General features: G+C 31.6%; 3 protein-coding genes across 8 annotated transcripts; all 3 read right to left on the bottom strand.

The window, feature by feature from the left end:
• Window positions 1-856: 856 nt before the first annotated feature.
• Window positions 857-3,112, bottom strand: LOC105638510 (uncharacterized). The gene is made up of 6 exons (XM_012222330.4): window positions 2,958-3,112; window positions 2,322-2,399; window positions 1,984-2,081; window positions 1,726-1,874; window positions 1,456-1,537; window positions 857-1,236 (listed from the first exon to the last, which is right to left on the bottom strand). Exons 2-6 carry the CDS (start codon window positions 2,359-2,361, stop codon window positions 1,123-1,125), a joined length of 483 nt encoding a protein of 160 aa, XP_012077720.1. The 5' UTR covers window positions 2,362-2,399; window positions 2,958-3,112; the 3' UTR covers window positions 857-1,122.
• A 534-nt stretch (window positions 3,113-3,646) lies between these two features.
• LOC105638524 (serine/threonine protein phosphatase 2A 57 kDa regulatory subunit B' beta isoform) lies at window positions 3,647-6,291 on the bottom strand. The gene is made up of 2 exons (XM_012222346.4): window positions 5,135-6,291; window positions 3,647-4,026 (listed from the first exon to the last, which is right to left on the bottom strand). The coding sequence occupies exons 1-2, from the start codon at window positions 6,209-6,211 to the stop codon at window positions 3,688-3,690; spliced, it is 1,416 nt and encodes a 471-aa protein (XP_012077736.1). The 5' UTR covers window positions 6,212-6,291; the 3' UTR covers window positions 3,647-3,687.
• Window positions 6,292-9,545: 3,254 nt separating this feature from the next.
• LOC105638509 (putative polyamine transporter At1g31830) lies at window positions 9,546-12,051 on the bottom strand. 6 transcript variants are annotated; one of them, XM_037639893.2, is made up of 4 exons: window positions 11,629-11,785; window positions 10,975-11,062; window positions 10,430-10,554; window positions 9,546-10,282 (listed from the first exon to the last, which is right to left on the bottom strand). In XM_037639893.2, the coding sequence occupies exons 2-4, from the start codon at window positions 11,028-11,030 to the stop codon at window positions 9,636-9,638; spliced, it is 828 nt and encodes a 275-aa protein (XP_037495821.1). In that variant the 5' UTR covers window positions 11,031-11,062; window positions 11,629-11,785; the 3' UTR covers window positions 9,546-9,635. The 6 variants fall into 6 exon arrangements, with proteins under 6 accessions (XP_037495821.1, XP_089582194.1, XP_012077719.1 ...); XM_089726068.1 differs by adding an exon at window positions 11,826-12,051 and having other exon boundaries at window positions 9,546-11,062; window positions 11,629-11,735; XM_012222329.4 differs by having other exon boundaries at window positions 10,430-11,062.
• Between the last annotated feature and the right edge of the window lie 317 nt (window positions 12,052-12,368).

Below are 12,368 nucleotides of genomic sequence, written 5' to 3'. Positions count from 1 at the left end.
TGTACGTAGGTAAAGGCCCACGTGACTTCTTATTTTGTGAATTCAGGTTACTTGAAGTGGAAAGAATGGATCCTTAGGTTTTGATTCAATTGGTGGAGTTGATTTTGATGTTGTCATGTTGACGAAGGGCTCTTCGTCAACTTATATCTTGGATTGCACACTCATCAAATATTTTATAGAAAGAGAGTTGTTATTTTTAGCTTTTGGCTTTAAAAATCATTTACCAATCCTAATTGCTAAAAGCCAAAACCCATGCAGGACTTCCAACAAACACTATATGTACAGCTCTTCATCATCCTCTACCATCACAATTTATGTAGGACACAACGAAAATCAATTTCACAAGCTTCCCTTTAGATTATTTATTTGTTTGCTTTTGCAAATTTGGCTTTTATGCCTCTGCTATTGCTTCAGTTTCTTTTTATTATGCATCAACCTCAAAACATGCCTCTCCTAATTCCAACTAATGTTTCTTTCCACTCAATTCCTTCACCTTTGAAAACCATATTTTCTCCATGGAGAGGGAGAGGAGAGAGGGGCAGGTCATAGGTGGTGGGTGTGGGTGTGTGGAACCAAAAAAACAGAGATTAAAAGAAAAAAAAAAAAAAAAGATTAATTTTTTTGTTTATAACCAGAGCTAAATATCATTATCTCAGACTGAATCTTGATCAGTTAAATGTAATTGCAAACAAGTTTGCAAATCAAGGTACAATTGCAAAAACATGCCAAGTTTATTAAGTCTGGTTAATCCACCTCAGGACAGGAAGACATGGGAAGATTCTCCCATCTTGACTCCATCAGGCAAATAGACATGGAGTTGAACACAGCAAATTAAATACCAATTCTCAAATCAATATCACAGAATGTTATTTTGCCACTTGCATAGATATGCAGTTCATTGCAAATTAAAAAGTAAAAAAAGAAGCCATATAATTCATATTTGCCAATTAAGACAACCTACATCATATAATCCCCAATTATATACAAAAGCTATCTCTTTTCTCTCATTCAGTTTACATATTTTTTCCAATATAAAATTTTTTGCTAACATGTGCTAAGGAGGGAAATAGGCTTTGTAAGTACCTGCAAAAACATATATGAAAAACAAGTGTTTGTCTTCTATCAAGCACTCCTCCTTAGAAGCAAAGCCAACAAATAGCATAGGATAGAGTCAACTGATGATAGCGCGACAATAAGCAGTGCCACAATTACAAGAGTGAGGGTTGCGGTCTTCAGCTGCATAATATCAATGAAAAAATCTAAGATTCTCAAAATTGCAATGGCTTTGAACAAAATTTAAGTATGATTAGAATAGTACCATAAATTTAATCATTTGGTTTTGGAAAATTACAGTATAATCGCATTAAAAAATATTTTGGAGGTCTCAATCAGCTTTTTCCACATGAATTACAATGTTAAAACTTCAAAGTCACAGAAGAATTTTATGTTACATACAGTGCTTTGGAAGCTTGGCCATTCTATATACTTCAGCTGACTCGGCTGCTCAACCAGAAATAAAAATAATGATTTCGTAGCCCTGGAGAAAATATTAAAACCAATTATTCCATGAGTGCTTGCATTCTTAATCTACACAAAAAATTACATCAAGTTCATAATTCTGTCAAAAAGCAGAAAAAAACTATGACAAGTTAACTTCATTAAAGTATGGCGTATATTTTGTTTGTGTGTGTGTGTGTGTGTGTGCGCAAATATATATAAGAATACCATATTGCTTCCTTAATAAGAGTCAGCAGAAAAGGTTCTTGAGGCAAGTCATCGTTGTAGTTCAACTGATAATCATCCCTTCCTATGGATAAAACATGCTTGTTCCTAGAATGCTTTGAAGGAAAATATTGAATTTGTCCTCTAGGAATCTGTTAGAATAAAAATTCAATGATCAACAACTAGCATCCACCTGGCAACTAAGTTCATAATTTTCATTAAAAAGAAAGCAATTGTACCAGGAAGTGAAAAGAAATTCACCATTTTAGGTAGCTGAATGGCATAGCCATCGTTAAATTTGCCTTCCTTGTGTCTTTGAATCCTAAAAGGTTGATTATAAGGGCCAGGAGGAACCAAGCCTATGGGCAAAAAGAGTAATCCATTTAAAGTAAGAACAGATTGCACAAGCCTTAAGTAACATCATTATGTTTGTAAGGTTACAATTTCAAAAAATACACTACAAAAATTGATTTCAGTTTCACCTAAATTAACTGGATTCCTTTTTTAGAATACAATTCCAATGCCACATTTCTAGGAGTAAAACAACAGTCACAAAACATATAGAGTGTGATAATCTTGAAAAAGCAGGAGAGAAAAACCTGGAAATCTTCTGGTAAACCCACAAACAGCAGCACTCATAGTAGTACTAATGTTGGCTGTTCTTCAATTTTCATCCACTACACCGTCAAAATACTTATCACCATAAGTTATAGAATCCCAAAACAAAGCATAGTAAATATGTATTGTTTTATAATGAAAACCAGTCTCCATAAGTGGTGATTTGCTGAAGTACTTAAAAAAGGGTTTTAACACAGCACTTTGTCTTGCGAAATTTTTGTACAATGAAAATACGGTTACTAATAATAATAAGAATGCATACCTAATTGAAGTTAAAACAAAACTTGCTTTGTCTTTTTCATCATCATAAGATTTGATTTCATAATGATTACAATTGAAATTGGTAATAAAATCAAAATATTGTTATGTTTGTTCCGTATCACTGTCATATAGAAATTAGCAACTCATGTACGAAGTGATGTGAATCGATTTAATATGAGATTCAAGATGTGGGTTTTCATAAAAATTGAAAATTTTTCACAGCTTTAATGATAAAAGCATGAGATTTTTTTCTTAAACGAATCAATTTTTATGGGATTGAACGAAGAAGAAGGAGAAGAAGAAGAAGAAGAGAAACAAAAGGAGATATAATTGAGTTGTGTCAGAGCGGTTCATACCTTGGATTTGTTGAAGATGGGTATGGGTGGAGCTTTGAGGTCTCTCCTACCACACTGTCCTGCTCTGGTGCGTTTTTGAGCTATTTCGGCGCTTCCAGATGAATTCAAGAAAGATTATTATTATTATTATTTTACACATACTGATTTTCGTTAGAGCTATTTTATTTTATTTTTTTCATTTTGCCTTTTCTTTTGAATCTTTATTTTCGAAAAATCATGATTTTTTTTAGAAACCCTCAATATTTTTAGAATTGTTTTTTGTTAGGTATATAAATAATTTCAAAGCCTCATTCTCAAAAAAAAAAAAAATGATAATAATAATTTCAAAGCCTAAAATTTGGGATTATGACAAAAATAACATGCTTTGAGATACAATTTTTTCGAGTGATGCAAAGATGAAATTATTTATACAGAGTTTTGATATTTTTATTTTTATTTTTATTATGGAGGGAAACAGTTAATCATTTCAGTTGGGAATTTACAAAACAAGTGTTCTACATTTTCCGTTGTCAATAAAGTTCATTGAAATTTTATCGAAATTTCGGTTACCCAAACTTCTATTTTGATTACTTAAATAAAATCTTAATAGTATTTTAAATATTTTTCATTTAATAACAACCAATTTTTGCATAGTGATTTTATTTTTATTTTACTAACAAAAAAAGAATTATATTTTGTAGTTGCCACAAAGCAGAGTTTAGTTCGATTTATATACATACATAAATGCTTATCAATGAGAAAGACATAACAAGTGGTGCGGCTGGAGGAAGTGATTCTTGGCTGCTTCCAATTCTATTCTTTCCCATGTTTCCTTCCTCTTCAGTTCTCGTTGGCGAGCCAAGAACTGTCTTTGTTCAATTTCCTGCACAGAGTTTTCATATAAAGATGGATACATTTCCTGAAGCATTGCTTTAACATCTTCTGTCAATTGCTTGACACTGTCGCTCCAGTGACATTTCAGGTTCTTCTCCATCCCTTCAACCACCACAGGTAACACTTCTTCTATTGCTGATGATACCAATTTCACCAACTGTTCATTGTTCCATATGTATAATGCACGTTCTGCAACCTGACCATCAAGTTTCCAGTAATATATATTATCAAGATTCAAGCCATGCGTATCTTAAATCACTATTTTTATTAAACTTGATTCAGGCCATTTCAATAACACTCCATAATTGGTTATTAGGTTTTAGGTTTTAAACATGAGACTAGTCTTATTTCAGATTGCCATATCTATAAACTGTGGAGGAACTAGAAAAAATAATTAGAGGGGGCGAAAGAAAATTTTTATATTTAGAGGAAGCGATGTCAAAAAAGAAAAAAAATCACTTTTATAAGTAAAATGTAAAATTTTATATATTTATAAGATAAATTTCAAAAAAAAAAAAAAAAAAAAATTAGGGGGCAGCCGCTACCGCTTGCCATCCTTAGTGCCGCCACTGAACCAAATCCGTGACTTTGTAGCTAAACTCAATAGTGCTTTAGGCTTAAACTACCCTTATGGGTAAATTGATTTTTCAATTTTTTAACCAATAGGAATGTAAATTTTGTAATTTATTTAAAGATAAATTTGATATATTTATTTATTTATCAGAATTAAGTGAGCCAAGTTTTCATTAGTCCATTTTTATATACATACATATATATACAATCAAAATCTGTAAAATTTATACTAATAATATACCAATTAATTTCTCTATAAATGATAAAAATAATTCTAAGACTAATAGATAAATCAACTCATACTTGTTATTGTATACTCTACAAAAGATAAAATAAGGTAAGCAATAAGATTCGGTTAATCAAATCAAACTGATTCAGCCTAATCAAAATTTTCTAGATAAAAATTAAACCAACTAAATAACATATAAAGTTAAACTGTACCAAATTGAATTAGTTCGATTTCATACGTACTGATATATTTTAATTATTTTTGATGTAAAATAAACTTAGTTAAGCAGTATGCAAAAATCAAAACGATTGGTTTTGTTTTTGTAAAAACCGAATTACAATTGAATTTTTCAAACATCAAACCGATCCTATTCAGTTTCAATTATATATGATTATTGCTCAACCCTATGAATAATAAACACATAATTCCTTTAACAGAAAACAAAAGATAGAAAATGAGAGCACTTACATGATAATTAAAGAGAAGGATTAGGCTTAACTACCTGAGAGTTCCAACTGTTCAAGCATCTTGTAATTCGGGTAGAAATAGGCAAAGCCAGCTTTCTATAATGACCAGGATCAATATTATCCACTAACTCCTCCAATTCACCTATAAGCAAAATTTCCTTTTGCCAATTAGTGATAGGCCAATACCTTAACAACCCTCTAACAACGATCCCACCTAACATTGGCTCTTTCTGCACAAATTGATTAACACAATATGATAACTGTCTATGGTAAAATTGCACCCCTTTCGTCTTATGCAAAGGAATGAGCACTCTCATCAGAAAAAGCTTATGTTCTTCTTTTAATGGCACTGTAAATCCATTTATAATACTTCCCCATATCTCAAGCAACTCAGCAATCCCATTGTGCTTCTCGGTCTCGAAAGCATAATGCAAGAACACTTGATTCATTGACTTTCTCATGAATGAACGATGGAAGGTGAATCTCAAGTATATCCGGTGAAAAACATTCTTCAGAATCTCGCGTTCGCGAGGATCATCAGATTGGAAAAGAGAAAGAAGGTTAAGAAGAAATGATTGATTGATAAGTTCGCGAAGAACCTTGGGATCAATGTTAAGAACTAGTCTAAGAAGAATGTCATAAACAATTTGCAGATGTTGCCAAGTGGGTGAAAGAGTAGAAGCAAAATCTTCGTCATCAGGTAACAAGTCTGCTGAGGTTATAGTATTATAAGTACAAGATGGAGGTAAAGGCCGGAAAAGGTTTACTGCTATCATAGAAACAAGAGAGGGCAGGACTTTCTCAGGAAATGGATTAGGGGATTTTACTATACCAAGAAGTTGAATTAGTTTGTTTCTTTTTAAATCCTGTTGAGAAGGAGACTCTAAGGGATCGGTGAAGTTAAAAACGATAGAACAGTTAGATATTATCGATAGAATTCCCTCATTTTCAGAGTCTAAGGAAGATTGTCTCATCTTTCTTGGACTAGAAGAAGGAATCATACTGATATTTTTTGAATCTAAATCGAGCAAGTGTTGCAGAGTAGTAGATTTTCTACTTGGAGAGGCTTTTGGAGAGGACTTTGGAGAGTTTTGTAAACATTTCTTCATCATTTTCTACTATATACAAGAGCTTGCTTATCTCTTTGCTTTCGTTTGCTTAATATTAGTTTCCATCAGATTAAAAGAATTCTGGGTTTTTTTTTTTAAATTTTCTGTAACTGCAGCAGAAAGAAAGGAAAGAAGAAAGAAAGAAAAAGACAATGTTTTCAAGCTATCTTCTTTATCTTCATTTCTTGTTGCAATATTATTCGAGAAAGGCAAAAAACGACAGAGATGATTCATAGACAAGGAGAGATTACTTGTAAAAACCGATGATGGAACATAGAATTTTGCACAGAAACAATAAAGTTGACAAGCAAAACGACATCAAGATAGTTAAGGGATTTTTCTTTGTTCTTGTTGATCATTTGGGTGATTGCCATGTGTTTATGCCCCTAACGTGTATTGTAATGAGTTGGTGGAATGGACAGCTTGGCGCAGCTCATATGAAAGTAGATGCAAAAAGATTATTCCATTATTAAACTTAAATCTAATGCAATGCGATGAATACATTAAGGGTGTCCAATTGCGACTGCAGAAATCCCAACCCATTTCCGAAATCCGTTCAAACTCCCGACCCATTTCAGGAAGCGGTTCAAACAAAAATCCGATATTAATTTAATAGTTTTGTCTTGAATTCTATCATAAAAGTAATTATGGAAAGCATTAGTTATTTGATTAAAATTGATTTATACCGGTCCGAATTCTGTCTTATTCCATCTCAGAAATTCGATATTTTCGTTTATTTTTTCTTTGAGATTCTAGATGTTTCTTTGTTTTTATGAATTTCAAATCATGTCCATGAAAATCATTTTATCCTTTTTAGTTTTAATTTCTTTTATAACACCTATTACTTGTTAATTAAGGTAACAATACTATAAAAAGAAATATTATGCATTTTTTAAGTATAAAAAGAATCAATTATATAGATTTTTCTTCTATTATTTTACCAGATGTGTTAAGTAAATCTTTTTGAATAATACTTTTCTATTAGAAAAAATAAAAAGTTAATCAACAAAAGGGAAAACATTAATTGTCTAATTTAATCATTGGATTATTAATTATATTTAATTCTATCATAGTTTATTTTTAAATGATATTCAAGATTAAATCAAGTAAGTATCCAATTTAAATTAGCTTAAAGGCAAAAGTAATAAAATAATAATGAGTTAAAGTTCGTATAATATATATAAAGTTAAATTATATATAGTTTTTGAATTATTTTATTTTATTTTATTATATTTAATGCTCTTAGTAGATCATCATAATTGAATTAATTATTTAAAGAGTGTCTAGTTTAACTGATTCATGTAGCTGATGGTTGATTCGTATCAACAGCTAGATTGTAAATATTTGGTAAGCTTTTTTAATTAGCACTGATAGAAATTCCAAATAACTGTTAATTGCATTAGTTATATTTTGGAGCTTTTTCATATGATTTGATGGTTGATTTGAATATTATTTTATTTGGATACTATTAATCTTATAAAAAATAACTATTAATAAAAATTTTCAAATTAAAATCTTTTATGATAATTTTTTAATAAATATTATTTAAAAATTAGTTAATTTTTTTTATTTGTATAATACATTAAAATAAAAGATAATAATCACTTTAAAAGAATACTCTATAAATCATAATGCATTAAAAAAAATTAGTTTTGAAATAAAAAAGTATAGAGAAATAAATAAATAAATAAATATATATATATATAGTTTTTTTATTTTTTAACAGCAACCTCTATATAAATTTAATTAAATATTAATATTAATCAACTAATTGGTATCAAACACCAATCACCAACTATTATCATCTATGAACATCTAAATCAAACAAGCCCTTATTTTTTTTTTAACTCAAATTTGTGTTGATGAATTTTTGTTTTATTGTAATTGACGAGTAAAATAATTTTATCTTTTTTTTTTGGCGAAAACAATAATTTAGTAATTAAATCTATGCTCGACTTAATACATTCCATCATATTTCATAAATCCGAATTCTCAATTCAAAAAATGTGATGAGATAACTAAAAAAATGGAATGAGACTGTATATCTATTCGAGGAAAAAAACTCAAATTTTTATGTTACGGTGTTTTAGAATGAAACGAAAATTACGCCAGTTCCGATGCATGCACATCCCTAGGATACATGTGCCTTCGCCAACTCTCATAAAAAAAAGATGATGATTAAAATTATACAAATAAGGGAGAGCTATCATCTCGTACAGCTAATTGGATATTCATATTCTTGCTCCGGTTTTGATTGATGGAAAGTAAAATGGAACGAAAAAATTACACATGATATGAAAATGGACAGTTGAGCGCAAATTTCATATCATGTTCACAAAACTGATATATGTCTATTTATTTACATTTTTGTTCATAATTTATGAAGCTTACATATGAAACATCAAACTTATTGTCACACATGTATCCCCAATCAAAGGTACTAATATTTTACAATAATACTGCAAATTTGATCAATCAGTGGAGTTATAGATCCGGTGTAGGTAAATATAAATATAATACCATATCAACATACTTGTTAAATTAATGTTCTAAACTTGTGCCACGTAAGAAAACATGCTTCAAGTCAAACATAATACTACATTAGCATGTTTATTAAATTAATGTTCTAAAGTCATGGCACATGAGAAAACATAGTTCAACTATCATATTTATATAGATATATAAATCTAAAAACTCTCTTTTTATTTTCTTCAGTTATTTTCTTTCCTTCTATATTTTACCTCTATTCAAACATCTCCTTAATATTCTACGTCACGATTCAACGACTTCGAATAATATATTTGGAGCTTGTCCATTCAACCAGGTTGACAAAACATCATAATTTTAGTTGCTTCTGAATAGAGTCCATCAAGATTAGTTATTTGATATTTGATAATGTATTTTTCGTAATTTTTATACTTGAAATTCAAAATTCAAATCCAAATGCATGCTGGTTTCACAAGCATCTATTGTAAATAATCTGTTACGTTTCATTAGAGTGATAAGCTGTATATATAGTCATGTACCAATCACTAGGCTATACTCGTAAGCATATCAATATCATAAACTTATCAAATAAGAAAGGAAAAAAAAAAAAAAAAGGATTGCCATTGAAGGAAGTAATACTCTCTAATAAGGGAGGCCTTAGAGCTGCAAGGCCAAAATATTTTCCATGTGCTAATAAAAATTGGTAACCGATCTCCTCATATTATATAAAAAAAGATATATGCAAACCATCAAGAAAAGCCAAGTATATGAATAATGCTTATACAATGGGATCAAGTGGATTGCTTAATAAAAATTGCATCAATACTCAATAGGAAATGAAGCAAGCATGTTATGAAGATTTTGTGCTCTCATATTCAAATTCATTTGTCATGTCACTGATAAGCAAGATTTAACAATTTCAAATGCTGAAAATATTACCCTAATGATAAGTGGAACGGAAGCTTGCAAGATCTGAGTTATAAGAGAACCTGAACCACCTCTTGCTTTCAGCATAAGTTAAACAAGGCTGCATCACAAGTCCTAAGACTACCGCGATGATGCTGATAGCTATCACTTTGAGAGAAGCAAGTGCTAGAACCACCAGAATTAGCAGAGTTGGAGGTATGCATATCAAGATTGCTCCAACTGTCCCAACTGGTATTTTATAAGGCCTAGTAATTTGAGGGTTTTCTATCCTCAGTTTAACAAATGCTATAAATTCCATTATCATTCCAAAACAGTATAAGAAGTTTTCTGCTGCTACAATCTCTTGAAAGGTCAACCATGAGAGTAAAATCACACCAGACGCAGAGAATAAGATTCCAGCTGTTGGGGTTCCATAGCGAGACCTTTTAGCGAAAAATGCAGGAAGCATCCCGCGCTCTGCCATCCCCAAAAGCTGGAAAGAGTCACTGCTCATTTCTGCCATAAACATCCCCATGTTTGACAAAGCAGAAGCTCCTTGAATCCACAATCTTAACCATACACCTCCTATAATTTTAGCAATATCTGAAAAATACCCATCAGACCACTGTTGGCGATTAAGTGGAACTGCTCCAGTACCAATCAAGAGAGGGAAAAAATACCCTGAAATAACCAAGATAACTGCATAAAAAAGAGCTTTTGGTAGTGTTTTACTTGGATTTTCAACTTCTCCAGCAAGTGTACTAATTGAATCCCAATAATTCAGATTCCAAAAGAGTGTGTTAAAATACAAAGCCCAATCCACATTACCTGAATCTACAACAACCCATCTTGAAGGCTCCAATTTAGGAATTGCAACAAGTCCCATAACCACAAAAGGAAGAAGGGAAACCACGCCTAAAATTATAGCAACCCATCCAACTATAGTTAAACCCCTGTAGTTCATGTAAGTTAAAATAATAGTTAAAGCCAGAATTGACACTATCCTGAGCCAACCACTTTCTAATGCTGGTATTGCAGATTTAAGGTAATCTAGAAACAAAACTGGGTATAATGCATTATCAATAACTCCACTTAACCATTTCATCCAACCTTGTTGAAACCCCCAATAAGGACCCATAGCAGATGATATCCATACTACATACCCTCCATTTTCAGGAAACATAGTGCCCATTTCTGCAGTTATTAAAGCTTCTGGAATGCTCCATATGAATGGAAATAGCAAAAAGCCAAGAAGAGCTAAAAGAGGTCCAGCTGCCTTAACACTATCTTCAACACCAAATGGCCCACCAGAAACTTCATAAAAGATCAAGAAAACTAGTGGTAGGATTGAAACCTTTCGGAACTTATCTAACCTTGGGGAAGATGCTTCTCCTAATACAACATACTCAGCATTATTGGGCTCCACCATTCTCCAGAATTTGGTTCAGTTAATGAATTGTTCTGATTTTTCCAAGAAAACATCAAATTAGAAACATATCATACATAAGTAAAGGAAAACAATTGACTTGAAACAAAAATGGACGTTTCTTACTATGCTGGTACATCTTGAACAATACTACTACCAAAGGAAGAAGAAAGTTCATATTAACCAAAAGAACTAAAGAACTGTTAGTTTGGTTCATTCTGTAAATAAAAATGAAGTGCAACTATTAACATAGGAATTTGTTTTTAAAATCCAAAACAAAATTGGGATGGAAATAGACATAGATGCTGTCATTGTTCTATTTCAAGAGTGAACCAACCAAAATAAAATGCAATTAGTAATTTCTGATGATTCTATCACAAAAAACCAATAGGACTAAAGCCTTGTAATGCTAACGGTGAAAGCAGACAATACCTAGAGAAGCAGATAACCTTCTAGTACTATAAAATTATTCCATCATAAATTCTATCTCAATAATAACTTAAAAAAATGGGGGCAACATCGTGGGATTGATTGACAATGTGGAAAAGATTCCAAGAAGGGAAAACGAAAGTAATGCTGATGATGAGTTAAAGGCACTTACACAGTACTACTCAATACAATAGAGAAAAAGCTTGAAGATTGATGCTGAAAAAGCGCATGAAGAAGGAGAAGTAGGAATTGTATAATACAACTCTCTGTTTCTTCCTCCTTGTGTTGACAAAGACAGAAAGAAAATGACATATCTTTCGCATTGAAAAAATAAATGAAGATGATAAAATAGTTATCCTTAGTACCTACCATACCGTAGCCAAGAACCAATAGAGCAACGAATTATGTGTCGTACGTTAGCGACATGATATTATGAATAGGCTACTACGCGTCTTTCAATCGTGAGATGACTGTCGTGTGGCTTTGGCCATGTGATATATATGGGTTTTTTTTTATTTCTGTTTTGTCGCTTTGCTCACCTACGAACACGAAGGGGATTCCGGCGTTTAGCTGTAACCTTGTATAGAGAAATGTGCCGATGATGAAACAAGGACGAGGAGATAATTGAAACGACATGAAACATTTATACGACATATTGTTGCACACGTGCAGCTTCGCCCTTTTTGCCTTCGCCGTTAAAACTGCCCGTCTTTTCTGCATAGTTTGCGTAAAAAAATACTTGGCGTAGACTGCCTGTTCACAATTCAGATACAGAATTTATGAACGGCTCAAAAGGGTCGTCGTTTCGTTCAAATTTGATTTATTGTCTTACATTGCTTAGGTGAAAGAGGATAATTACCTTTGGTAGAATCTAACCAGGAGTCATGGTATCTTGTTATTTCCAACCAAGAA

Source organism: Jatropha curcas, chromosome 1, assembly GCF_041381405.1.
Source record: "Jatropha curcas cultivar XTBG-Jc1 chromosome 1, XTBG_Jcur_1.0, whole genome shotgun sequence".
NCBI lineage: Eukaryota > Viridiplantae > Streptophyta > Magnoliopsida > Malpighiales > Euphorbiaceae > Jatropha > Jatropha curcas.
This window is presented reverse-complemented; position numbering and strand designations above follow the sequence as displayed.